General features: G+C 43.5%; 1 protein-coding gene across 2 annotated transcripts in view; it reads right to left on the bottom strand.

Moving 5' to 3' along the window:
• The window catches only part of LOC148509031 (baculoviral IAP repeat-containing protein 1-like), a 109,128-nt gene that overhangs the window by 65,728 nt on the left and 17,363 nt on the right, over positions 1-26,037 (bottom strand). The window contains exons 4-9 of one of the 2 annotated variants that reach the window (XM_088443774.1): positions 22,893-22,972; positions 20,741-20,794; positions 9,650-9,769; positions 5,006-5,105; positions 1,123-1,204; positions 820-862 (exon numbers count right to left, since the gene is read on the bottom strand). In XM_088443774.1, coding sequence (XP_088299900.1) covers positions 820-862; positions 1,123-1,204; positions 5,006-5,105; positions 9,650-9,769; positions 20,741-20,794; positions 22,893-22,972 — 479 coding nt within the window. Of the gene's footprint in view, positions 1-819; positions 863-1,122; positions 1,205-5,005; positions 5,106-9,649; positions 9,770-20,740; positions 20,795-22,880; positions 22,973-26,037 lie in introns of both variants that reach the window. The other variant, XM_088443773.1, reaches the window with a different exon arrangement.

Raw genomic sequence — 26,037 nt, forward strand, 5'->3', positions numbered from 1 at the left:
ATATAATAAGAACATATGTCGGGACCATCAATAAAGGACTGTCCCAGCGAGGAATTTGTTTAGCTTTTTGTATATGAAAGATGGCATAATGCCTTTCTTTCTGTTCTGCGCTTGCACCACTTAGCACACGCACAGATAGAGTGTCCCGGACTCACCTATGGTGACGTTCTACTGTAGGTTGGAGCTGAGGCAGCGCTGACTTGTGTGTGAAAGCTGGAATAGAACGTCTACTCCCTGCATATCTTCACTTCAGCAGGCACAAAAAGACACAGAGCCGTAACTAGACTTTTTGGTGCTCTGTGCCAGAAATGCGTTGGCGCCTCCCTCATTTTTCAATGGGACATAACGCACCCAAAAAAGGGGAATGGCCTTATGGGGAAGGGCCAGGGAAGATATAGGGGAGACCAGGAGATGCTGGGGATGAAATAATAGGAAGCTACAAGTGAGAATGATAATAAACAGAAAATTGACAGGCCCAAACAGCACCCCCTGCCCTGCGGTGCCCTGTGCCAAGGCACTGGCCCCACTACCCTAGCTACGGCCCTGAAAAGACACATACTGTAACACCATCAAGAGATGCCATTATGTTTGGCAGAAAAATGAGAGAAGCTTTGCTTCTATTTGTTTAGATACCATGTCAGGACAGGCCCCATTAAACCCTATTAGAGCTGCAAGAACTAGACAGATGAGTGAGAAGGCAGAGAAATAACTGATATCTCCACACTTTTCAATTATATAAATATGGAGCAAATAAAGCACTTTCTTCAGCTAAATAAACCCCTACATCTTTGTACAAGTTGGCATCACACACAGACTCACCACTGTCTTCATCAGGAATAACTTCTTTTCTTTCTTTAGCAAACTGCAGAGAAAACAAATTGGATGAATAATCTGAGAAACAAGAAATAAGACTGGATGGGATAAAGGTCTAGTAAATAAATATATACTGTGAAGAACAGTCAGTCTGGGCTTTATTACAGGAGATGAGCATTTGGCATAGCAGACACATAATACAAGTTTGTTGGTAAACATTTGTCATTTGTCTTAACATTACTGATTTAAGTGTTTTTTTAAAGTGAAATTAACATGAATAAGTATAAATAAATCATAGAAGACATTTACCTGTAAATGCTGGTAATCTGCATCTTGTGCAGTTTCCATATCTTTTGGTTTTATTTCACATCTTTTTTGCAAAAATTCACAGCTGAAAAATAGTAATAAATGTTCATAATGAACAAATCAAACACAAAGACAGTGCCCTGTACGGAAACTTTATTACTTATTTTATAAACTGTGGCCGTGATTTAGAGATTTATGCTAATGCCATCGCAGCTGCGATCTCTCATAGACCGCAATTGTGAAAATATGCGAATGACTCCACAGCTTACCCGAGCATAGGGACGAATGCTACTGCCTTCTCATATCAATCTGACGACGTGCCACAGCGTAAGCATCAGGACCGTCACCCAGATCAGGCAGCCACACAGCTCTGAGGAAAGTCTGACCTGCCTCAAACACTGCGTCTGTCCTGACATGCAGCTCTCATGCTGCGAAGGAGATTGCAATGGCTAATTCATGCACGATCATGAAACAACATTTGAATGGTCAACCTACGTTTTTTTTAACCACCTCCGTTACCTTCCCCAAATGCTTACTACCTGTCACTCACTTTGCGAGTGAAAGCTCTGTGTGAGCGTAATCGAAAACCAATCGCTGAGTGCACAGTGTGACTTTCGCGCATACACAATGACAAATAAGCGCTCTAACTCTGTAAATATTTGCACTGTGTAAATCTCTGAGTCAGGCCTATTATTCATTGAAACAAACATTGGTCAAGGAATACAGCAACTGAAATTGTTAATTGCATGTTAATGCAACACAACCACCAACAGTTTTGTTCCCCAGAAAGGATATGGGACACGAGAACCAATGAGAAACCAGTGTCTATGTTTGCAGGTTCTCATTGGTCTTCCTGCTCACGCCGCTTTTCAAAACATCACACAGCTCCAGTTTTTAAACAGGGCTGTGGACTAATCAAGGACCTCTGGGAAACATGGCTACATGCAAAGTGCAAGTTTAATTCAGATGAGAAAGCACTTTTGGCACAAGCAGGGCCATAACTAGAGCTCTATGGATGGCACCATCGCTACCCCACGGTCCTAGCTTCTGGCTAGCAGGGTGCCTGGAATGGCACCCTGCAGTCAGTATTGAGGCAGCATTGCTGTCTGGAGTGTCCTTTGGATGGTCCGGCCATGCACCCTGCCCTCTGTACAGCCGCTCCAGCAGTGCTGCACTTCTGGGTACTGGCGGCCTTTGTGCAACGTCTTGATGTCATACACTTAGGTGGCGGGGTCAGCACAGGGTGCTCTGGAGACTTGTTTTAGGGATGACCATAGGTGGGTTAACCATCGATAGTCACCATAGATGGTACCATAAGTGGTTAACCACAATGGTATGAAACCATTGACAGGGGAAGCATCGATGGTTTCACCCACCGATGATCATCCCTGCTCTATAACTTACTGAACAATGGGCCAATCAGAGGTGGAGACTGGGCTTTGTGGGTTGCATCAGGTGGTGGAGTTAGGCTCTGTGTCCCAGTGTAGAAATAAAAAAACACATTGGGAGTTGTAGAGCACCATTGGATCTCCACTATATATGGTGAAACCATAAACCATCAGTGGTTAATCATCGATGGTCATAACCATTGATAGTTGATGGCCAGTCCTACCTTGTTACTGCACTGTGTGCTAGGAAGAGGTTGGTTAATGAATCATGTCACAGAGGAACTTAAGGTTTATTCTAACAAGCTTAAAATAAAGGCATTGTGGACCATTCCTCCTACAGGCCCACCTATACTCCCCACTTATATGATCCCTCGAGGACCTTTCACCAGATCCTTTCAGAATATGGCCTGTTGTACGCATAGCGAGCGATTCATTCTACAGTTTAGGATTACACATATTATTCCTCTTTCCATCCATACTCTCAAACTGATGTAGCCTTATCTGATAAGTGGACTTCACAGTAAATCCATCAGACAATAAATTACTTCATGTTTTGGTCGGACCATCCCCACTATTCCTTTTTTGATGTTATGAGATGCTTGGTGCCTTCTGCCAGTCCCTGAAGATTAGGTAACTACCTTCTCTCACCAGAGATACCTCTATTACTAGTTTTGGAGTTTCCTTAAGTCTGTGCTGATGGACATGGGGATACAGATAGCCTTCAACTTTAAGATAAATTATATTAAAACCTAAAATGAGTCCCAAATACATTCACTAGAAATGATAGAGAATCCCATTTATTGGCCAGGAAATTTAGGGGCATAACTGCTAGAGCAGAATAAAGTCTGATTTAATTTGATAGTGCTATATTGACCAATACCCTTGATATACTATGTTGGTCTCTCTTAATTGAGGGACAACCCAGCTACCCACAACCCACTCCATTGTCTATTGCTGTTTCTCCATCATTGGACTACCAGGCTCAGACTTCCCTTAATCTGAGGTCAAACATGTAATAACCTTTTATACAAGGGACAAAGCTTCTGGCTCAAATGATTATACAAATAACTTTTATGTTATGTTTCAAAAAAAGCTGACTCCCATTCTGGTGAGAGTGTTTGAGACAGCATCCCCTGGATCTTTTCCTACAGAGATTTTGAGGCCCAGATCATCACTATACTAAAACTGGGTAAGGACCCAGCCCATGCACATAACTACCAGATAGCATTATTAAACACTGACCAAGTTATATGCTAAATTGCTAGCTCATAGATTAGAACCCCTAATTCCTCAGTAAATTAATCCAGATCTAGTTGGGTTTGTTTTGGGGAGACAAGACTCAAGCCACATGCGACAGGTGTTCAATATCCTGGAATAGCATACCCAGGTTAGTTCCCTGCTTTTCTGCTCTTACTAGATGCTGAAAAAGCTTTTGAAAAGATTTAATTGGGTTATACGAGGGCCATCCTACTTTACAAATCTTCAATTCCAGTCATGCTCTATACTCATCCCCTATGGCTGTGGTGTTTGGCAATGGTTTCTTGTTATCCAGCTACCCCATTAGCAATAGAATCAGACAGGACTGTTCACTTCCCTCACTCATCTTTGTTTTAGCCATTGAAAAGATACATAATTCTGAATCAATCAGCAGCACTATAAGTTATGGTGTCTGTCATAAACTTTGTCTATTTGCAGATGACATGCTGATCTTTCCTGAGACCTCTGTGTAGGATGCTTACTCCAATACCTCATATTACAAGGTAAATACAATAAAATCATAGAAGTCCTTACCATTAATGTCTCTCTGGATCTGTTGTTAGTGCTTCAGATTATAAATTTGCTTGACAAAGGATTGGATGAACCACAGGGTTTGGTTGATGGGTAGTCTGGCAGCGCTCAAAATTATGTTCTTTCCCAAACTGCTATATATATTTAGATCTACACCTAGGATGCTCCCAGTTTCCTGTCTCATTAAATTCTATGCTGTTCTTAACAGATACATGTGGAAAATTGGAATTAGAATCATGTCACAAAGGAGTGTAAGATTAGCCAGAAAATATATGATGCATCCTAAATCCGTAGGGGGATCAGCGCTCCCTAATATAGAACTCTATCAACTTGCATGCTTGCTGAGCAAATTATGGATATCTCCTCCACACAAATCCTGAATCATTTTGGAATTGAAAACTTGGCCTGCTACTGGGGAATATCATTTCTAACTACATCAGTAGTATGGCAACGTCGGTTCATTAGCCCCTATGAAAAGTTTGTGGCCCTATATTGTGCAACTGCTGTGGACACATGAGTTATACTCAACCAGCTATTCATGAAAGAGGCTGCTTTTAACTTGTTACAAAGGCTAATTCTACATTATGAGATGCCTATAGAAATTCAAACAGATACTGGCACCAATGACAATGGGAAGGGGGGACTTAAACTTTGATAAGCATTTAGTACATTGATTTGGATCGGTATGGCACATTCCAATGTATACTTACTTAGGACTGTGCTTCAGATGTTCTGTCCATGCGTCTTCCCCAGGTTCAAATGCATGAATGCCGACATTGCATACGTAGCATCTCACATTGTCTGATATTCCTAAAATGAAGCAATTGCTTAGTTTCCAATATGCCACTTACAATAAATGTTTTGGAGGGGAGGTAGTTATAATCCAGACCGTTGGAATACTGGCTGCTACAATGCAGGTATCAGAATCCCGACACCTGTCAGAATACTGGCGCCGGCATCCCGACAGTAATTAGTGGACTTAGGGGGAGGGTTAGGGGTTAGGCAATAAGGGGGAGGGTTAGGTTTAGTGTGCCAGGGCAGGTTAGGTTTAAGCACTAGGAGGGGAAGGTTAGGTTTAGGAAGCGCACTACAGTAAGTCAGTATGTATATGATATATGGGAGGAGCACTACGGTAAGTCAGTATGTACATGATATATGGGAGGAATACTACGGTAAGTCAGTATGTATATGATATATGGGAGGAGCACTACGGTAAGTCAGTATGTATATGATATATGGGAGGAGCACTATGGTAAGTCAGTATGTACATGATATATGGGAGGAGCACTACAGTAAGTCAGTATGTATATGATATATGGGAGGAGCACTACGGTAAGTCAGTATGTACATGATATATGGGAGGAGCACTACGGTAAGTCAGTATGTACATGATATATGGGAGGAGCACTACGGTAAGTCATATGTATATGATATATGGGAGGAGCACTACGGTAAGTCAGTATGTACATGATATATGGGAGGAGCACTACGGTAAGTCAGTATGTATATGATATATGGGAGGAGCACTACGGTAAGTCAGTATGTATATGATATATGGGAGGAATACTACGGTAAGTCAGTATGTATATGATATATGGGAGGAGCACTACAGTAAGTCAGTATGTACATGATATATGGGAGGAGCACTACGGTAAGTCAGTATGTACATGATATATGGGAGGAGCACTACGGTAAGTCAGTATGTACATGATATATGGGAGGAGCACTACGGTAAGTCAGTATGTACATGATATATGGGAGGAGTACTACGGTAAGTCAGTATGTACATGATATATGGGAGGAGAACTACGGTAAGTTAGTATGTATATGATATATGGGAGGAGCACTACGGTAAGTCAGTATGTACATGATATATGGGAGGAGCACTACGGTAAGTCAGTATGTACATGATATATGGAAAGAGCACTACGGTAAGTCAGTATGTACATGATATATGGGAGGAGTACTACGGTAATTCAGTATGTACATGATATATGGGAGGAGTACTACGGTAAGTCAGTATGTATATGATATATGGGAGGAGCACTACGGTAAGTCAGTATGTATATATTATATATGGGAGGAGCACTACGGTAAGTCAGTATGTACATGATATATGGGAGGAGCACTACGGTAAGTCATATGTATATGATATATGGGAGGAGCACTACGGTAAGTCAGTATGTATATGATATATGGGAGGAGCACTACGGTAAGTCAGTATGTGTATGATATATGGGAGGGGCACTACGGTAAGTCAGTATGTATATGATATATGGGAGGAGCACTACGGTAAGTCAGTATGTACATGATATATGGGAGGAGCACTACGGTAAGTCAGTATGTATATGATATATGGGAGGAGCACTACGGTAAGTCAGTATGTACATGATATATGGGAGGAGCACTACGGTAAGTCAGTATGTATATGATATATGGGAGGAGCACTACGGTAAGTCAGTATGTGTATGATATATGGGAGGAGCACTACGGTAAGTCAGTATGTATATGATATATGGGAGGAGCACTACGGTAAGTCAGTATGTACATGATATATGGGAGGAGCACTACGGTATGTCAGTATGTATATGATATATGGGAGGAGCACTACGGTAAGTCAGTATGTATATGATATATGGGAGGAGCACTACGGTAAGTCAGTATGTACATGATATATGGGAGGAGCACTACGGTAAGTCATATGTATATGATATATGGGAGGAGCACTACGGTAAGTCAGTATGTATATGATATATGGGAGGAGCACTACGGTAAGTCAGTATGTATATGATATATGGGAGGAGCACTACGGTAAGTCAGTATGTATATGATATATGGGAGGAGCACTACGGTAAGTCAGTATGTATATGATATATGGGAGGAGTACTACGGTAAGTCATATGTATATGATAAATGGGAGGAGCACTAAGATAAGTCATATGTATATGATATATGGGAGGAGCACTACGGTAAGTCATATGTATATGATATATTGGAGGAGCACTACGGTAAGTCAGTATGTATATGATATATTGGAGGAGCACTACGGTAAGTCAGTATGTATATGATATATGGGAGGAGCACTACGGTAAGTCAGTATGTATATGATATATGGGAGGAGCACTATGGTAAGTCAGTATGTATATGATATACGGGAGGAGCACTACGGTAAGTCAGTATGTGCATGATATATGGGAGGAGAACTACGGTAAGTCAGTATGTATATGATATATGGGAGGAGCACTACGGTAAGTCAGTATGTATATGATATACTGGAGGAGCACTACGGTAAGTCAGTATGTATATGATATATGGGAGAAGCACTACGGTAAGTCAGTATGTACATGATATATGGGAGGAGAACTAAGGTAAGTCAGTATGTATATGGGACGAGTACTACGGTAAGTCAGTATGTGTATAATATATGGGAGGAGCACTACGGTAAGTCAGTATGTACTGTATATGATATATGGGAGGAGTACTACGGTAAGTCAGTATTGTCGAAGCTGGATAATTGGCTGAGACAAGATCAGTTTAAAATTGGATCGCAGCGACGCCATCTTGCGACTGGCCACAAGACGCCATCTTGGAAATGAGATCACAAGACGCCATTTTGAGAATGGCCGCCTAAGCGCCATTTTAGATAAACTCACACTTTAGTACATGTGGCGATATTACTATTAGCATCATGCGATTGCATCTATCACCATTTCTCATACACACATTAGTACGCACAATTGTGCTGTTAACTAGTCGCATATTAGCGAATGCATAAGACCCTGTATGAAAACGCTGAATATTAGCTCCATGCACACACATCTGCCCCAAGTTAACTAGCGTCTTTACATCAAACCCCACATACTCACACATTACATATTCACATACTAGGTTCCATAAGCTTTAAGGTATAAGATTCAAGTATGCACATTTACTATAATTGCTATGAAATAAAGATTATTTTGTGACTAAGGTTTTATACGTGATAAATAAGCCATGTTTGGTATTGTACTGATGCGTACTCTCTCAACAGTATTCCGGTAATATCGATGGAGAGATCGCAACATGCATTTTCAACTTATGGACCGCAGAGACTTCAAGCAACAAAATGTACATTATATGAACAACTGTTAGGATTTGCATAAGGCGGGAAACCAGAGACCACCAGTTGTTAGAGGCTGGATTGTGTCTATTTGAACCAACCTGTTAAATGTCTTGTAACATATGCCCTCTCCTTTAGGACCAATGGTATTAGCAACAAACTTCTCTATTGTGTTGTTTATTCCTGGGGGGTATAAATATGTGTGCTCTGACCCTGGGTTCCTAGTCGTCGTGCTGAATGCTGATTGACGGGGGTTTCTTGCTGATGCCTACATCTGGTCCAGAAAGCGCTGCGTATGTATAACTGTACTTGGGTCTGTATAATTTCTTTGCACTAAGATTATATGAGGATCATAGTGTGTAACTGCTGTACTTTTGCTTGAATAATACTTTGTGCTTTGGAACCACAGGTTCTAGGTCTGGAGTCATTATTTTCTGTATGACTGCGTACTCAAAATAGCGTCATCCTTAGAGGTTTATAGGCAGGACATTAGAAGGTATAGGCAGGGGTATATAGAGGTTCAAAGGCAGTATCCTTAGTATGTATATGATATATGGGATTAGCACTATGGTAAGTCAGTATGTGTATGATATATGGGAAGAGCACTACGGTAAGTCAGTATGTGCATGATATATAGGAGGAGCACTACGGTAAGTCAGTAGTTATATGATGTATGGGAGGAGTACTACGGTAAGTCAGTATGTACATGATATATGGGAGGAATACTACGGTAAGTCAGTATGTATATGATATATGGGAGGAGCACTACGGTAAGTCAGTATGAATATGATATATGGGAGGAGCACTACGGTAAGTCAGTATGTATATGATATATGGGAGGAGCACTACGGTAAGTCAGTATGTGTATGATATATGGGAGGAGCACTATGGTAAGTCAGTATGTAATACATTCTTACTTAGCTTACTGAGCCTAGATTACTAAACACATAGGTAAAGGTATGCTGACTTCAAATTCTCAAGGGAACTTTAGAGAAAAGTTCTTCAGTAAAATCCATTACAGTATCATTAATCTGTTTGCAAAAATTATGACTAAAACAATGACTAAAATTAGACTATAATGAAAGCTGAGATCCTATGGCTAAATTTTGACTAAAACAAAGCAAAAAAAGAGAGACTAAAATGTGACTTTAAACCAACTACAAGTTTAAATACAAGACTAAAACTAAATTCAAAATCCTTGTCAAAATTAACACTGGTTAATTAGTTATGGTTAATGATCAAAAAAAGCAGTAACCTGTGTAGAAAAATCCCGCTCTGGCAAGTGCAGCAGGCTGTATGTTGGCATCCGGAGGCCATCTCTTAAATGACTCTAAACGGACGTTCTCATCCTCAAAGATGTTCAAGCTGATCATGCCTTAGAAACACATATAAACATTGTATATTAATATATTACTATGTTATACTCTGCTGCTACATCATATTACTGTATCATAATAAATAGGCATAAGTCTGTTAATAGCTTTCGTAAACTAATGCACTGCATAAAACATTTTACCATTTCTAATGCAGAACTAATGCGGAACAAAGATTGTGATGGGATTCTGGGAAAAACTGCATTAATGAATGTGGGCAGAATGCAACTATCTACTGGATGAACACATCTGTAGCTATTGACTGGTCTGCTACAAGGTACTTTATCGTAGTCACTCGCTGCGACTTTTTAATCGTAGTGTGAATGACAGGCCAGCAGCGTTTGGGGTAACAGGGACTATCGACAAAAACACAAGTGTGTGCAAGCGTTTTAGGGGGTGTGTTGCTGTCTGCATCTCTGATCCTGTAAGCAGGAAACATGGCTCTGGCATCTCAGTCCTCAAGGCTATTCTAAGCGACCATAAGGCTACTCAGGAAGCTAATTATCGATAAACCCGCCACCCCAGCTGCATCCTCGCATGCAGATTCTTAGATTTGCGAAGCCACCAGTGGGTATCTCACTACAATTCCAGCCATTTGTGACATTTGCATATTTTCGCACATCCACTGCACACACAGGTGCAGTATGCGGTATTAGCCTACTTCCCTGAATCAGAACCAATCACATCAATTAGTGTAAGAGCCTCTTTGGCCAATAATTAGCTTCTATAAACATGTTATGGTCAGTGGCGTAATTTGACATAAGCCAGGAGAACCCATCTCATATAAGCATGTTGTATAATTTTCTGTGTGCTTGCTAATTAGTTGACTTTTAAGGGCTTTTCTTTAAATACATGTTGTTCAGTATATACTATCTATATAATAGTATATTTATGTACAGTAATGTGCAAAAGTTGTAGGCGGTTGTGGAAAAAATGCTGCAAAGTAAGAATGCTTTAAAAAACAGAAGTGTTGGGGGGGCGTGGCCTGACAAGAAGAGAGAGCAGACGTGCTTCATGGGAGCTCCCGGCTGAAGCCTCTAATTTGGTGTATTCTGCCATCACTACCGCCTATTTATGCCACCAACCTGCACAGGTGGTGTCTAGGTGCTCCACGCCTAGGGGGTTCGGTCCGGGGAATCGGGGGGGTTCCTAGCGTCTCCACAGATTGCTGCCTATCCATCCTTCCTAAACAGGGGACTCAATTTGGGACCGGCCGCCAACGGGACCCTCCGTAGCCCTGAAGAACAGACAACACTACCACCCCATCTGTGACCGAGATGCTGCTCTCCTACACCCCCGCGGTACCTGGGCGTCTGCTCCCACTGACTTGCCACAGCCCTGTGTCTGGCTGAGGGGGCTGAAGACTCCGGCTGCTACTCCCACGGTGGCCATTACTCCTGCGGCTACCTTGATCCCAATGGCACCTGGGCTGTCGGCTGGTCCACACCTGGTGTCCTTCACCCCAATCACCCTTACTGCAACCTGCTGAGAGCCTGTTGGGGACCTCCTAGTCTTCCTGGCTGGCAGGGGTGAGCACTGTGGGACACTACTGTCTCTCCCTTCCTCAGCCATGCTTCCCCTTTCATGTCCCCCACTAACATTTGGCAGTGTGTTGCTCCAGTTGCCATCCTTTGCTGCCTCCTATTTTATATGGGTTTTGTTATCCCCTGCTCTTCTCTAATAAGCCTGATAACCTTATCAGGCATGCAATATCACTAAATTGCTCCCTTTTTTATTATATTGCCTTGATTCAGGTTACTCGTATTACCAGATTGATAACTTTTATATCCAAGGCTCTAGCTTTGTCTTGTGGCAGTTTGCTGTAGCTCCACCATATACTAAAGTATATTATTTCAGCTTTTTTCTTTCCCTAGGTAGCTATAGCAACGTTACTGATATTTGGGAGTAAACTCCCCTCTCAAAATAGCAGAGTGACACGACATTTAAACTGCTGATAGGCTACTACTGACTGTCCCTCAGTTATCACAAAACTGCCTTGTCTAGCCACACATTTGATATCTTAACACCCTCCCCATATCTATTTGATTACCTGGCTTTATGCTCTCTGGGAGTTTATTAACTGGCCTAACCTTATTCTATATCTTCCACTACTGGTGACTCATTTCTACCGCCATGAACATATTCAACACAATAGCCAAGAAGTCAGTGGGTGGTGACATTACTCAACATTTCTCAAGAAATTACAAAATGCCTCAATCACAAAATCCTCCTTCTCCATCACTTCCACCTTTGGATGAAGATAGCCCTCCCTCCCCTGCCATTTCCACCATAGAAGATATACTAGCCCTACGGTCACTATTCACTGACTTTAAAGAATCCTTGGAGACCAAACTTGACAAGGCCATTTCGTCTATCAAGTCTGATATTTCTTCCCTGGCCTCTAGAACATCTAAACTGGAATCTCGTCAGGACATTCTTCATAAATCTCAGACAGAGACCCACAGAGATCTAGACCATATTACTCAAGCACTCTCTGATCTCCACACGAAGAATGAGGATCTTGAGAACCGAGAGAGAAGAAATAATCGTCATATTCGTAATGTGCCTGAATCAATTACTTCGGATACTTTAGAACCCTACTTGCACAGGTTATTCTTTTTTTTTTCTCCCTAACCTGGGCTCTCATCAACTGCCACTGGAACTGGCACATTGGGCTCTCCGTCCCAAAACTCGGGAGGGTGATCCTCCCAGAGAGATCATTATGAGATTTCTCAGCTTTAAAGACAGGGAATCCATTTTAGCTCCGACCCGTGGCAAACCTCCTATTCTCTACAAAGCTGCCAAGCTTCAATTTTATCTGGACCTTGCACCTACCACACTTATTAAACAAAGATAACTTAGAGATTTGATGAGTTCGTGGAATTCGATACTATTGGGGGTTTCCCTTTAAGCTTATAGTTGATCTTCATGGCAAAACGATTATCTGAGATCCTATAGAGGACAAAGACCTATTGACTCATCTAGAAGACTCTGGACCCCCTTCCCATTCCGCTAGAGACAACCTTTGAGCTTCCCCATTCTTCATTAAAGAAGAACTCATACCTGCCCTATGGGTTTTGTTAATTTTGCTGGTTCCTGTACATTTCAGTCTGTTACTGTCGAATGTATTTGTCCTGCTTCTATGATATCATCACTTAAGATTTATATCCTTTTTGCATAAGCTGATTGTTATCACTTATTGTGGAATTTATATATTATACTTTTTTTTGTTTATGTCATTTCCTCTCTCTTGCCTATAAATTGTTATTTACCCACAGGTTGTACATCAGACGATTACCTTTTCTTCTAGGTTTTGTCACATGGCTTATTTAATGGTACCCTGGCTACCATTTGTAGCCAATATTTAGGGGCAAATGTAATAGGGTGTCTGTTTTGGTAGATTGTGAGTTTTGTGGTAAATTTGCACTTTTTCACAACTCTCCAATGTAATAGGGTGTCAGATCAATAGTTTCTAAAAATCGCCATTTTAAAATTTTAATCCAGATGTTTTCCCATTTAAAACATTCAACTCGCCCAATGTAATAGGGTGCGAGTTTCAAAGTCGCAAAAAAAAGTTTACTAAAAGACACCAAATAATAGACCAGCTTCAGGATAGTGAGTATATCCTGAGCAGGTCACAGTAACACAGAAATGCAGATACGCTGCAAATGCAGCCTTGCGAGCGGGTCTGAATCAGGCCCTGAGTCCCTTGTACCTCTTTGGACTCTACAAGTGTCCCCTCCTAATTTCTGTGTGCGCTATCTTCCACTGGACTCTTTCCTGGTCTTTCCTCTTATTTCACTCTAATTCTATTTGTTCAACTTATCAAGATACCTTTCACCATTGCTTCCATGAGGCAGGCGTACTATATCCTTTCTTTACCATTTGTGATAGGATCACTGGTAAAGTGGTCTGTGGCAGGTATGTTTATCCCAGAGTCCTGTCCTATGTGTTTTAAAACCCCAGGAGAAAGTCTGCAGTGTAGCAGGCTTGAGCTAGAAAAGCCGGTTTGGGTCCTGGGGGTTGTGGGTGAGAGGAGTGGGAGGGCTCCACCCATGGCCACTCCAGGTTTTGGGCCTTTCAGCCTGGTAACAGGCTCATTAGGGCTTCCAGCTGAGAGTGGCCAAGATATGCTTGGTTTGTTTGGGGCGTGTCTCACCTGGGAGAGCAGGCAGAAAGTTTGCTCAGAGACAATTGGTGCTATCTGTAAGTGCTGTGCTGTACTTTTGTTGCTGGTCAGGGTGTTAGGCCCTACCAGGCTTTGTAGTAAGGGAATTTATTTGTATAGTTAGAGCCCAGACAGGGCTAGGATTTATGTTTATGTTTTCTTTATGTTACTTCTGTTTTGCACAATAAAGACTGGTGCCAACCAGCTTGTACTCGAATCCAGACTGGTGTACTGTTTCCCAGCTGCTGTGTGTGTAAGGAAGGAGTCCCCTAATCCGACTGTGTCTAACATTCTATTTGACATTGACATTGGAGTCCTCCTCACTATCTATACATGAACTAGCATGGGAAGCAGACTTGGGACATCCATTATGCGACGATACTTGGGAAACAATACGTCTTGCTATTTCTAAATGTTCTCTCAGTGTGGCTATTGGAGACAATCTATATAAAGTTTTCACTAGATGGTATTTGGTTCCAGAATGCCTTCATCAAATGTTTTCTAATACTTCTGACCTGTGAGACATTGTGGCCAAACTGGCACTTTTTTCATACTTGGTGGACCTGCCCAAAAATTATTCCATTCTGGAACACGATCCGCTCCCTTATATCGTCAGTTGTGACCCTACCTTTCTCTCTCTCCCCTACCAACTTATTACTTTGTGCCCCAGTTGACCAGGCTTCCAAAAACACTAACAAATTGATCCTTCACAACTCCTGTGCAGTTAAATATCAATTGGCAACCCACAGCTTAGCTAGCGACCAGGAGGCTGCACTAGAAAAAGCAAGCGGCCGCCCTCATTCAGAGTGAGCGGTCGCTTCTTGAATGAGGGCCAGTGTCTTTTTCAAGTTTTATATTGTTGAGGAATCAATATTATGTTGTCTATTGTGTTTGTTTTTTATTTCAATGTGATTTTTTCTATTGCTGAATATGTTGCTATATGGTTTATTTATAATTGTATTATTTTTATTCTCTATATGGCATAATGTTTTTCACTAGATTTTATAGCTATTGAGATGACATACTGTTTTGCTGTTTCTTTCTATAAATCTAATAAACGATTTAAAAAAAAAAACAGAAGTGTTAATAGTTTATTTCTTATCAATTAACAAAATTCAAAGTGAATGAACAGAAGAGAAATCTAAATCAAATTAATATTTGGTGTGTCCATCCTTTGTCTCCAGAACAGCATTAATTCTTCTAGGTACACTTGCACACAGTTTTTCGAGGAACTTGGCAGGGAGGTTGTTACTAACCACAGATCTTCTGTGGATGTAGTGTGACCCCTAGAGGGTACAGTTCAGTTAATATATTTACACTGTTCCTATGGTAAAGCAAAATACCAGTTCTTTTATTAAAAAGTGTCATTTGTATTTCTGTATGTGCACCCCCTCATGAGGAGACAATGGAGCCTGCTACCCACTCTGGACATAGGGAACCAGTGGGCACGCGGCCAGGAGCAGGACATTCCAGCCACAACAGAGGGGACACTTGAATCCCTCTGCACTAACATAGGTGGCCAGTGTCTAGAGCAGCGCGTGCGGTCAGCGGGAAAGTGACCGGCGCGCAACCGCTGTTATAAAAGAGACTTGCGGGGGCCGCTGGGAGTGTTTTGCCTGAGGGGAAGGAGACGGGACTTAACGGAGCGCGCTGTGAGAAAAACCTTTGCCGGGATCGATGTGAGCGTCGAGGATCGTCGCTGACAGCAGGAGGTCCGGGTGCGGAGCAACCAGAGAACTGCGCGGACACTGCTGGGAGGAAGCAGCATCAACAGGGGCCACCCCTGAGCCTTCCCCCTTCTTGGTGACGAACAGCTGGGCCAGAGAGTGCTGAGAGCTGAGGCACAACCATCGAACCGAGCAGGACGAAGGCGGAGCAGTGAGGGAGGAGCAGTAAGTAATAAATCCAATCCCTGCTATCTTACACCCATCAGTCAAATTATCTCCCGGCTAAAAGGGGACTAGCAGCTGGGGAAACATTAATAGACTCTGGCCCTCATTCAGAGCCGCTGTGGAACTACGCATACCAGCATACCCTGCAACAATTTGGCTGTTTGGGCATGCTGGGAAGTGTAGTTCCTCATCAGATGGAATGCGACATGTTGCCTACCTCTGGTCTAGCACATCTGTAAGAGCCCCAGGACGGGGTTACAGGTCTATCTACTCTACGATGTGTTAGCTAGGAAGCGCTAGGAAGGCACCGAGCCCTGGCCTCTTACCTTCAGTCTGAAGCATCGGAGTCCTCATCCAACCCCTCCCTGTTGGACACAGTCTGCATGGGCTCCCTGACAAAGTTGACTCTGCAGGCATGAGGCCAGGAGCCACAGTGGCCCCTGTGTCATCTTGCAGCCAGGTCTCCTTCAGGATGGTGTAGTGCACCCTTCGCGAAGTCCTCCAAGTCCGTAGGCCTCTGACAGAGGACCTCTACCATGTAGCCCTGCAGCAACTCCGTCAGGCTGGGTGGGATCTCAATACTCATCGTCCCCTGTGGGGCTCTGTACCCTATGGCTGGAACTCAAGCACGGTGATGTGGCCTGGGAGAGAGTTAGTCTGTCCTTTGATTCCCCCATTACATGCGGGATGGCAGAGGCAGCTCTGGCTTCACCTCACACAGTCAAATGGTAGTAGGAGGTGGAGCCACACTGATTGAATGTGGTGGGTATGCACTACGAACCGCCTTCTTCTTTACAATTAAAAATATTTGTACTTTTGTAGCACACCTGGCTCTAATAATACCTAGTCACCAGGACTAGAATCTTGCATTATGCCACATGGTAGTGCACCCCAAGACGCATTATGCCACTTTGTAGTGACCCCTTTACACATAATGCTACTTTGCATTGCCCACAGTACACTATATGACACTATGTCATGTCCCTGTTACACATTATGCTACTTTGTAGTGCCCATGGTACACTATATACCACTGTGTCCCAGTACATATATGCCACTTCGCAGAGTCCCGATACACATTATGCCACATTGTTATGCATCCAAAATACTTTATTTTACATTCCAGTGCCCCAGATACACATTATGCCACAGTGTTGTGTCCCCGATATACAAAAATACACACTAAAGTCGCTACTCGTTTATAGTGCATAAAATATATGCTATAACATGTACGTGTGCACCCTGAAGTGTGTGTGTATGTATGTATATATATATATATATTATATATATATATATATACACACATACATACACACACACACATATATTCATATATGCTACATAATAATTGTGCAACGCCATCACGTCTCCTCAATGGCTCCCACTGCGAGGGAGACAGGGCAGCGTTAGTAGTGGATCGGCCGTTGCGGTAAGTATGGTGGCAGTGAAGTCGGAATGGACCCGTGATGAAGTGGGAGGGGACAAAGTTGCGACAGGGGGTGTAGGCGGAATGGAGCCTCGTGAGGGGGGAGGGCAGTAGAGAGGGGTGGGGCTGAGCAGGGGATTGAGACAGAGGCGCTGGCTAAATGAGTGTATATATATATATATATATATAGTATTTATTTTTTTTACACACACATACACGCATGCTGTATATATACACATACATACATATGGACAGTACACACACACACAATCAATATAAATATATATATATATATATATATACACACACTGTGTATATATATATATATATATATATATATACACACACATACATATGGACAGTACCTGCACACATATACAAATATATATATATATATATATATATATATAAATGATGAATAAAATACACAGTCAGTGTGTTCATACCTTTTAACTGAATTAGGCTGGGATCAGCAGCTTGACATCCCAATCTGCAGTCACCAGCACTGCCATCAGAGTTCGGATCGGTCACCCTGTTACGGCCTCCTTCACGACGATAAGCTCCTCCTACTGCTCGGCTGCTTAAGGTTGTGGTGGCGACGGCGGGGGTGGCAGCTGTGATGGCTAGCGGCGCGGAGCTGAGACACCCGGTGCAGGAAGGGCTATTGAACTCTTCCATTGTGCCTTTAAGTCCATGTCACAGTCCGGCGTCTGGACTGTGGGCAGCGGCCGTCGGTTGCCGGGGTCTCAGGGGGTGGAGCTTTAGACAGCCGCAGATAGGGCAGGGAGGGGGTGGTCGGGTGCTGGGGGCGGAGCTTCAGACAGCCGCAGACAGGGTAGGGAGGGGGTGGTCGGGTGCCGGTGGCGGAGCTTCAGACAGCCGCACACAGGGGAGGCTGGATGTAGCAGCCTAGCAGGAAAACTGTTTTTCCTCTCTGCCGCAGCACAACAGATGCTGTGGGCCTATTTTGATAGCAGGCCTGGAGCTGAAGCTCCACCCACCCCATTGGTAATCCGGCCCTGGGCCCATATCATCACTTCCAGGACTCCTTTTTCTTCTTTACGCTGAAGATAGTTCTTAATTTTCGTACCTGTTTAAGTTCAGTTTAGGTGTGTCTATCGGGCTGGGTATGAAATACCGGAGGTTCAGTAGCCGCCAGTTCAAATCCCGGCAGTGGCAGCCCGAACAGTCAGAATCCTGATGCCGGTCTAACCCCAGTGGTGCCTAACACTAACCCCCCCTTCCAGAGCCATGACTAGACTTTTTGGTGCCCTGTGCCAGAAAGAGCATTGGCGCCCCCCTCATTTTTCAAAGGGACATAATGCACCCAAAAAAGGGCCATGTCTTCATGGGGAAGGACCAGGGAAGAGATAGGAGAGGCCAGGAGATTCTGGGGATGAAATAAGAGGAAGCTACAAGCAAGAACGATAATAAACAGAAATTTGACAGGCCCAAACAGCGCCCCCTGACTTGTGGTGCCCTGTGCGATGGCACTGGCCGTATTACCCTAGCTACGGCCCTGCCCCCTTCCCTGCACCCTTAACCTAACCCTCCCAGGGGGTGCCTACCCTAACCTCCCTCCAATGGTGCCTAACCCTAACCCCCCCTCCCAGCAGCCTGACCCTAACCCTAAATCCCCCCAAGGGTGGCTAAACCTAACCCTCCCCTCCGAGGCTAAGACTGCCATCTTATGATCAGGATGCCGGCTGTCAGGATTCCGACGCCGTTATCCTGATCCCTAAGTGGGTTGCGGCGTCAGTAATTCAGTTGGGATGCCGGCGCATAGAATACCAGCGACGGAATCTTGACACGTCAGAATCCTGGAGCCAGGCATCCCCACCACCGGCATCCATAAAGGTGAGTAGCGGAGTTAGGGGGGAGGGTTAGGCACTAGGGGGAGGGTTAGGGTTAGGCACTAAGAGGGGAGGATTAGGGTGTGGGGGGGGAGGTTAGGTTTAGGCACTAGGAGGGGTGAGGTTATGTTTATGCACCGGGGAGGAAGTGCAGGGGTAGGGGGAGGGTTAGGATACTGACCGCCAAGTGTCGGTATCCTAATCCTGTCGGGATGCCGGCATCAGGATTTTGACTGCCGGAATCCCGAGCGCTGGCATCCTATACCCATCCCATAAAGGAAATAAGTCACTGGATTTCGCTTTCAATTCAATGGTTAGGTCACTAGATTTCTCTTTGTATTGAATGGTCGGTCACTGGAATGCTCTCTGTATTGTGTGGTGATCACTAGGGTGGTCTCAGTATTGTAAGGTAAGCTATGATGCTCTCTCTATTGAATGGCGGTCTGTAGAATAATTTCTGAAATGTATGGCAGTCTTTGGAATACTCTCTGTATTGTATATTATTGTATATAGCTATCTGAAATTATCTCTGTATTGTAAATCAATCTCTGGAATGTTCTATGCAGTGCATAGCAGCCTCTGGAATGTTCTATGCACTGCATAGCAGCCTCTGGAATGTTCTGTGTATTGTATATCAGTCTCTGGGATGCTCCCTGTATTATATATTGGTACCTAAAATGCCTACTGTTATTGTGCACTATTGTTTGTGTTGGAGGTTAATATGGGTACTTTGCCTACATATCATTTTGCAGAGTATACTTTATTTTATTTTAATCCTATTTATTTTAGACACATTTGACATGTAGAAAACATAATAACGAGGAACTGATTTCGGCTTAGTCATTAAAATTATCATTTTTAGAACAGAAAGAAAAATACTAAAGCAGAAGTGAAAAAAAATCTATATATATACATATGTGTTAATAAATAAGTTCTACAATGCTGAAATAAGCAATATTTAATCTTTCTCAAATTACAGTATAATAATATGTATCTGTTACTTTATAAATCAACTGTCCTTTACCAACTTAGAAATGTTTTGTCTCATGTTCTCACAGGATGTTTACATTTTGACATATATTTTATAATTATGGGTATGTATGTGTGTGTCGGGGGAGTAAATAAATTTCTATTATACAGATGAGACATGGTAAATGTTGTGGCTTGCTAGTGGGGGTGGGGGGGCAGCAGGGTACAGAGGGGGCAGAACAGCAACAGTGGCCACAAAATGTGGTCCCAGGCCTGCATCTACTATTTATACATTCGGTATAAATTACTATAAAGCTGGCATCCACTATACAATTTTCTGTCAGATATCTGTCCAATCTGGCTGGTTGGAATGAAAACCTGGTAATGTAAGGAAGCAAATGACAGTCGATCATATGGTTTTAAACACTGAAAAAAGGACAAAAAAAATTGTTCAAATTTGTTACATTTGTGTGTTTTAACCAATTTGTCTGAACAACCATTTTTGGCTATTTTCCAGTGTTTGAGAGCAAATGGACGACTGTCATTTGCTCCCATACATTACCAGGTTTTCATTCCAACCAGCCAGATTGGACAAATATCTGACAGAAAATTGTATAGTGGATGGCCAGCTTTAGTGTTTACTCAGTGAATCTATAAGCACTTACTTGGTTCAGTGGGGAGATTCTGATCACCAGCAGCAGAAAAGAAATGTTTTCCCTAGAATAAAAGGTATATATTAATCACAATATTTTTGGACGCATTGAAATGTAATACAGTAGAATCATAAAAAAGTTTAAAAAATACAGATGTGTCCTCATACACCGAATTTCAATACGCCATATGGCGCCCGGTGAGACTGAGTCGCTGTGAGAGGTGTAGGAGTATTATGCACATTTATAGCAGTATTATGCACATTTATAGGAGTAATATGCACATTTATAGGAGTAATATGTACATTTATAGGCGTAAAATGCACACTTATATGAATAAAACACACATTTATATTAGTAAAACACACAGCCTTTAATCAAAAAGTTTTCAAAACATTGACAGCAGTATTGCATTGCCCAAAGTACACCAACAATTCTCAATCTCACTGGGAGCAATTCAGCAGGGAAAGACTTCATGGTGGAAAAAAAAACTTTTTGCAGCACCGCACATGCCAGGGAGGGGGGTGCTGTGAGCCCCCTAGCCTGGTGCAAATCCTTGGGGGGCACGATTAGTGTGATTGCACCCCCCACAGACAGAGGAGACTGCTGCTGCTCAGTTGCAGTGAGCAGTCTCCCGTCTCCCACTGCAGGTAGGAGGGAGGTGGGGCCCCTTTAGTAAGCCCAGTTCTGGGTAATTATAACCCGCCCTTCTCCCCCCACTAGGCATCCCTGGTCCTTGGTGGTCCCTTGCGTTTGTTAAGTTTGTTAAGTTGTGAAAATCCTATCTAGAAAACCTGACTGTGCAGTCCTTCTGCAAATATCTAATGCAGCCTTCTTTAGATAGGATATATATAAGCCTAAATGGATATTGTAGCAAAAGAGTTCAAAGAAAATTGTTACAAAAGGAAAATTGGTGTGCAACCGGTGCTGCCACACAGAGTGCAAGGGCTCTGTGGGCAGCACTGTTGCCGCCCCACAGCTCTTTCTTCTGGCTAGCAGGGTGCCTGAAATGCTGCCAGTACAATTTTGAGACAAAACACCAGTCGATGCGCTGGAAAACACCATCATCACCAAGAATGAAGAAAGCATGTCAATGCATACTCACCTACCCTCCCGGAAGTGTCGGGAGGCTCCCGATTTGCCGGGGAGCCCCCTGCAACTCCAGAAGAGTATCCACATCTTCCGCATCTCGCCCACTTCCTAGTGAAGTGGGCAGGATGGGGAGATAAATGCCGTGACTCGTGGCTCTATATGGAGTGGGTGGAGCTAAACGACACGAAACCGGGGCCTAATGACGTAGTAAGCCGTCCATGCTCCCCTAAGCGGTCACCAGTGTCTGCTCCCCAGATATCTCCCGGGGAGCAGATAAGTAAAGTAGGGATGGTCATTGGTATGGTTACCATCGATGGAAAAATAGCAAAGTACTGCCAGATCGCTTGCCATTCCCTCTAAGCCACAGCATGATTGACAGGCTGTGGCTGTTTGGGAGTAGGTGAGGGACCATCACCTCCTCCCAAACAGCCACAGCCTGTCAATCATGAGGGGGCAGTGATTGGTAACAAAGTGTCGCCTCCATTCTGTGGGAAAGCTGAGGCAAGTGTCTGCATCTTCCATAACAGATTTACTAGCCTTGGCTACGGAGATGAGACAGCCATTGTTAGTAGCCTTAGGCTTACTCAAATGGCCAATCTTGCGACCGATGGTGGCGATGCTTATCCGATGCTGCATCTTCAGATGCAGCACTCGGATATGCGATGCCAGCAGTGGGCGTCTTTTGTCCTCAGGCGCCCCCTGCAGCATTAATATATTTTCGCATCACCGCTGCATCCAAAGACACAGCAGTGTCTCTGAATCCGGCCATTGGATCTGAACGGTCCGTATTGTGCCCCTGCTCCTGATTGTACTTTCTGCATTTGACCCTGAATTTAGTGTACATGGACTTTCAAACTCCTAGGCCTGAGAGACTCCACATTTCTGCATTAGAGACCTTGCATGTGTACAGTATTAAATGCATATGCTGTCTTTGGTTCCATGGATGTTTTACTATATGTGTCGCTCAGTAACTTGTGTTTTGACCTCTGTCAATAATATCCCATTTAACCTTTGGCATGTCCAACAACAAAGAATGTTTTTATCTAAGGCCTCAGACACCAACATAATGAGAACGTGAATCCGTCAAACCCACTGTAGGATGAAATATATGCTTTGATTTCATCAGGAGTTTTCTTATGTGTGAGAAAATTACACCTAAGAGAGAAAATATATTTGTTAGGAATAAACTGTCATGAAATATATTTATCCCATGTCACATTTGCACAATATTTTAATCACATTGATTTATGTTCACATATGTGTACAGTACAATACCATATAGCCAATCCACAAATTACTGGATAACGGCAAGTAATTGTCTGTACTGGATATGTCTACCTGTCCACCGTGAGCACAGGTTAACAAATACCAACAAAATTAGTTATAAACCAATTACACAAGAGTTTAAGAGCAAAAGTGGATAAAATTATATCATTCTGTCTAATCTTACAGAAGTGGCGTAACTAGGGTATTTGGAGCCCAGGGCAAATAAAAAAATTGAGCCCCCCACCCTATGTGCGCGTGCGGCACAAATGGGCGTGGTCACTTATGATTATGACCCCTATGCAGTGCCCTTTAAATAGTGCCCCCAGTAGTAGTCCTCCCTATGCAGTGCCCCCAGTAGTGGTCTCCCTTAGAAGTGCCCAATAATGGGCACTTCTACAGGAAGCACTGCATAAGGGGAACTACTACAGCAGGCACTGCATAAGGGTCGCTACTACAGGAGGCACTGCATAATGGGCACTACTACAGGAAGCACTGCATAAGGGGCACTACTACAGGAAGCACTGCATAAGGGGAACTACTACAGCAGGCACTGTATAAGGGTCGCTACTACAGGAGGCACTGCATAATGGGCACTACTACAGGAAGCACTGCATAAGGGGCACTACTACAGGAAGCACTGCATAAGGGGAACTACTACAGCAGGCACTGCATAAGGGGAAATACTACAGGGGCCATTGCATAATGGACATTACTACAGGGGGCATTGCATAAGGGGCACCATTACAGGAAGCATTGCATAATGGGCACTACAAGGGGCACTGCATAATGGGCACTATTCCAGGAAGCACTGCATAATGGGCACTACTGCAGGAAGCATTGCATAAGGGGAACTACTACAGGGGGCATTGCATAATGGACATTACTACAGGAGGCATTGCATAAGGGGCACCATTACAGGAAGCATTGCATAATGGGCACTACTACAAGGGGCATTGCATAATGGGCACTATTCCAGGAAGCACTGCATAATGGGCACTATTGCAGGAAGCATTGCATAAGGGGAACTACTACAGGAGGCACTGCATAAGGGGCACTACTACAGGAGGCACTGCATAAGGGGCACTACTACAGGAAACACTGCATAAGGGGCACTACTACAGGATGCACTGCATAAGGGGCACTACTACAGGAGGCATTGCATAAGGGTCACTACTACAGGGGCCATTGCATAATGGACATTACTACAGGGGGCATTGCATAAGGGGCACCATTACAGGAAGCATTGCATAATGGGCACTACTACAAGGGGCATTGCATAAGGGGCACTACTACAGGAAACACTGCATAAGGGGCACTACTACAGGAGGCACTGCATAAGGGGCACTACTACAGGAGGCATTGCATAAGGGGCACTACTACAGGGGCCATTGCGTAATGGACATTACTACAGGGGGCATTGCATAAGGGGCACCATTACAGGAAGCATTGCATAATGGGCACTACTACAAGTGGCATTGCATAATGTTCACTATTCCAGGAAGCACTGCATAAGGGGCACTATTACAGGAAGCATTGCATAAGGGGCACTACTACAGGAAGCATTGCATAATGGGCACTATTACAGGAAGCATTGCATAATGGGCACTACTCATTCAGCAAGTAGTGATATACCATAACAATAAGATTAACATAACATTACAAAATATTAATAAAATATTGCAAAACAAACAAGCGTCATTGTGGTAACAATCAGTCATAAAAGGCCACAGTAATAATTACTATTATTGTAAGTTATAGTTACTTTAAGGTTTTCACTAACTACGAAACTATTCATCTGTAAACATATGTAAATAGATTAAAAAAAAGTTTATGCTTAGCTAATAATGAACAGGGAAAACACATGGGGAGAAGAAGGGGTGGAAGGGAACGGGGGATGGGACAGCACCATTAAACATACCGTAGGTATATTCTGTTGACAGAGTTCTATGTTTGTATGTCAACAATTCAGATCCAGTTAGATCCAGCAGTCAGCGACAGTGGAAGCAGTGCCCAGAGTGAAGTCAGGTAAGTACAGGGGGCACTGCATAAGGGGCACAACTACAGGGGGCACTGCATAAGGGGCACAACTACAGGGGGCACTGCATAAGGGACACAACTACAGGGGGCACTGCATAAGGGACACAACTACAGGGGGCACTGCATAAGGGGCACAACTACAGGAAGCACTGCATAATGGGCACTACTACAGGGAGCATTGCATAAGGGGCACTACAGGGGCCATTACATAATGGGCACTACTACAGGAATGCTGCATAATGGCCACTACTATAAGGGCACTGCATAATGTTCACTACTGCAGGGGGCATTGCATAATGGGCACTACTACAGGAAGCACTGCATAATGGGCACTACTACAGGAAGCACTGCATAATGGGCACTACTACAGGAAGCACTGCATAATGGGCACTACTGCAGGGGGCATTGCTCAAGGGGCACTATTACAGGAAGCATTGCATAATGGGCACTACTACAGGGGACATTGCATAATGGGCACTATTCCAGGAAGCACTGCATAATGGGCACTACTATAGGGGCACTGCATAATGGGCACTACTACAGGGGCCATTGCGTAATGGACATTACTACAGGAGGCATTGCATAAGGGGCACTACTAAAGGGGCCATTGCATAATGGGCACTACTACAGGAAGCACTGCATAATGGGCACTATTACAGGAAGCACTGCATAATGGGCACTACTGCAGGAAGCACTGCATAATGGGCACTACTACAGGAAGCACTGCATAAGGGGCACTACTACAGGGGGCACTACTACAGGAAGCACTGCATAATGGGCACTACTACAGGAAACACTGCATAGTGGGCACTATTACAGAAAGCACTGCATAATGGGTAATACTACAGGAAACACAGTACTACTACAGGGGGCATTGCATAATGGGCACTACTACAGGGGGCATTGCATAATGGGCA

The sequence above is a fragment of the Taudactylus pleione genome, unplaced genomic scaffold, assembly GCF_031769625.1.
Source record: "Taudactylus pleione unplaced genomic scaffold, aTauple2 ptg000333l, whole genome shotgun sequence".
In the NCBI taxonomy this organism is placed as follows: Eukaryota; Metazoa; Chordata; class Amphibia; order Anura; family Myobatrachidae; genus Taudactylus; species Taudactylus pleione.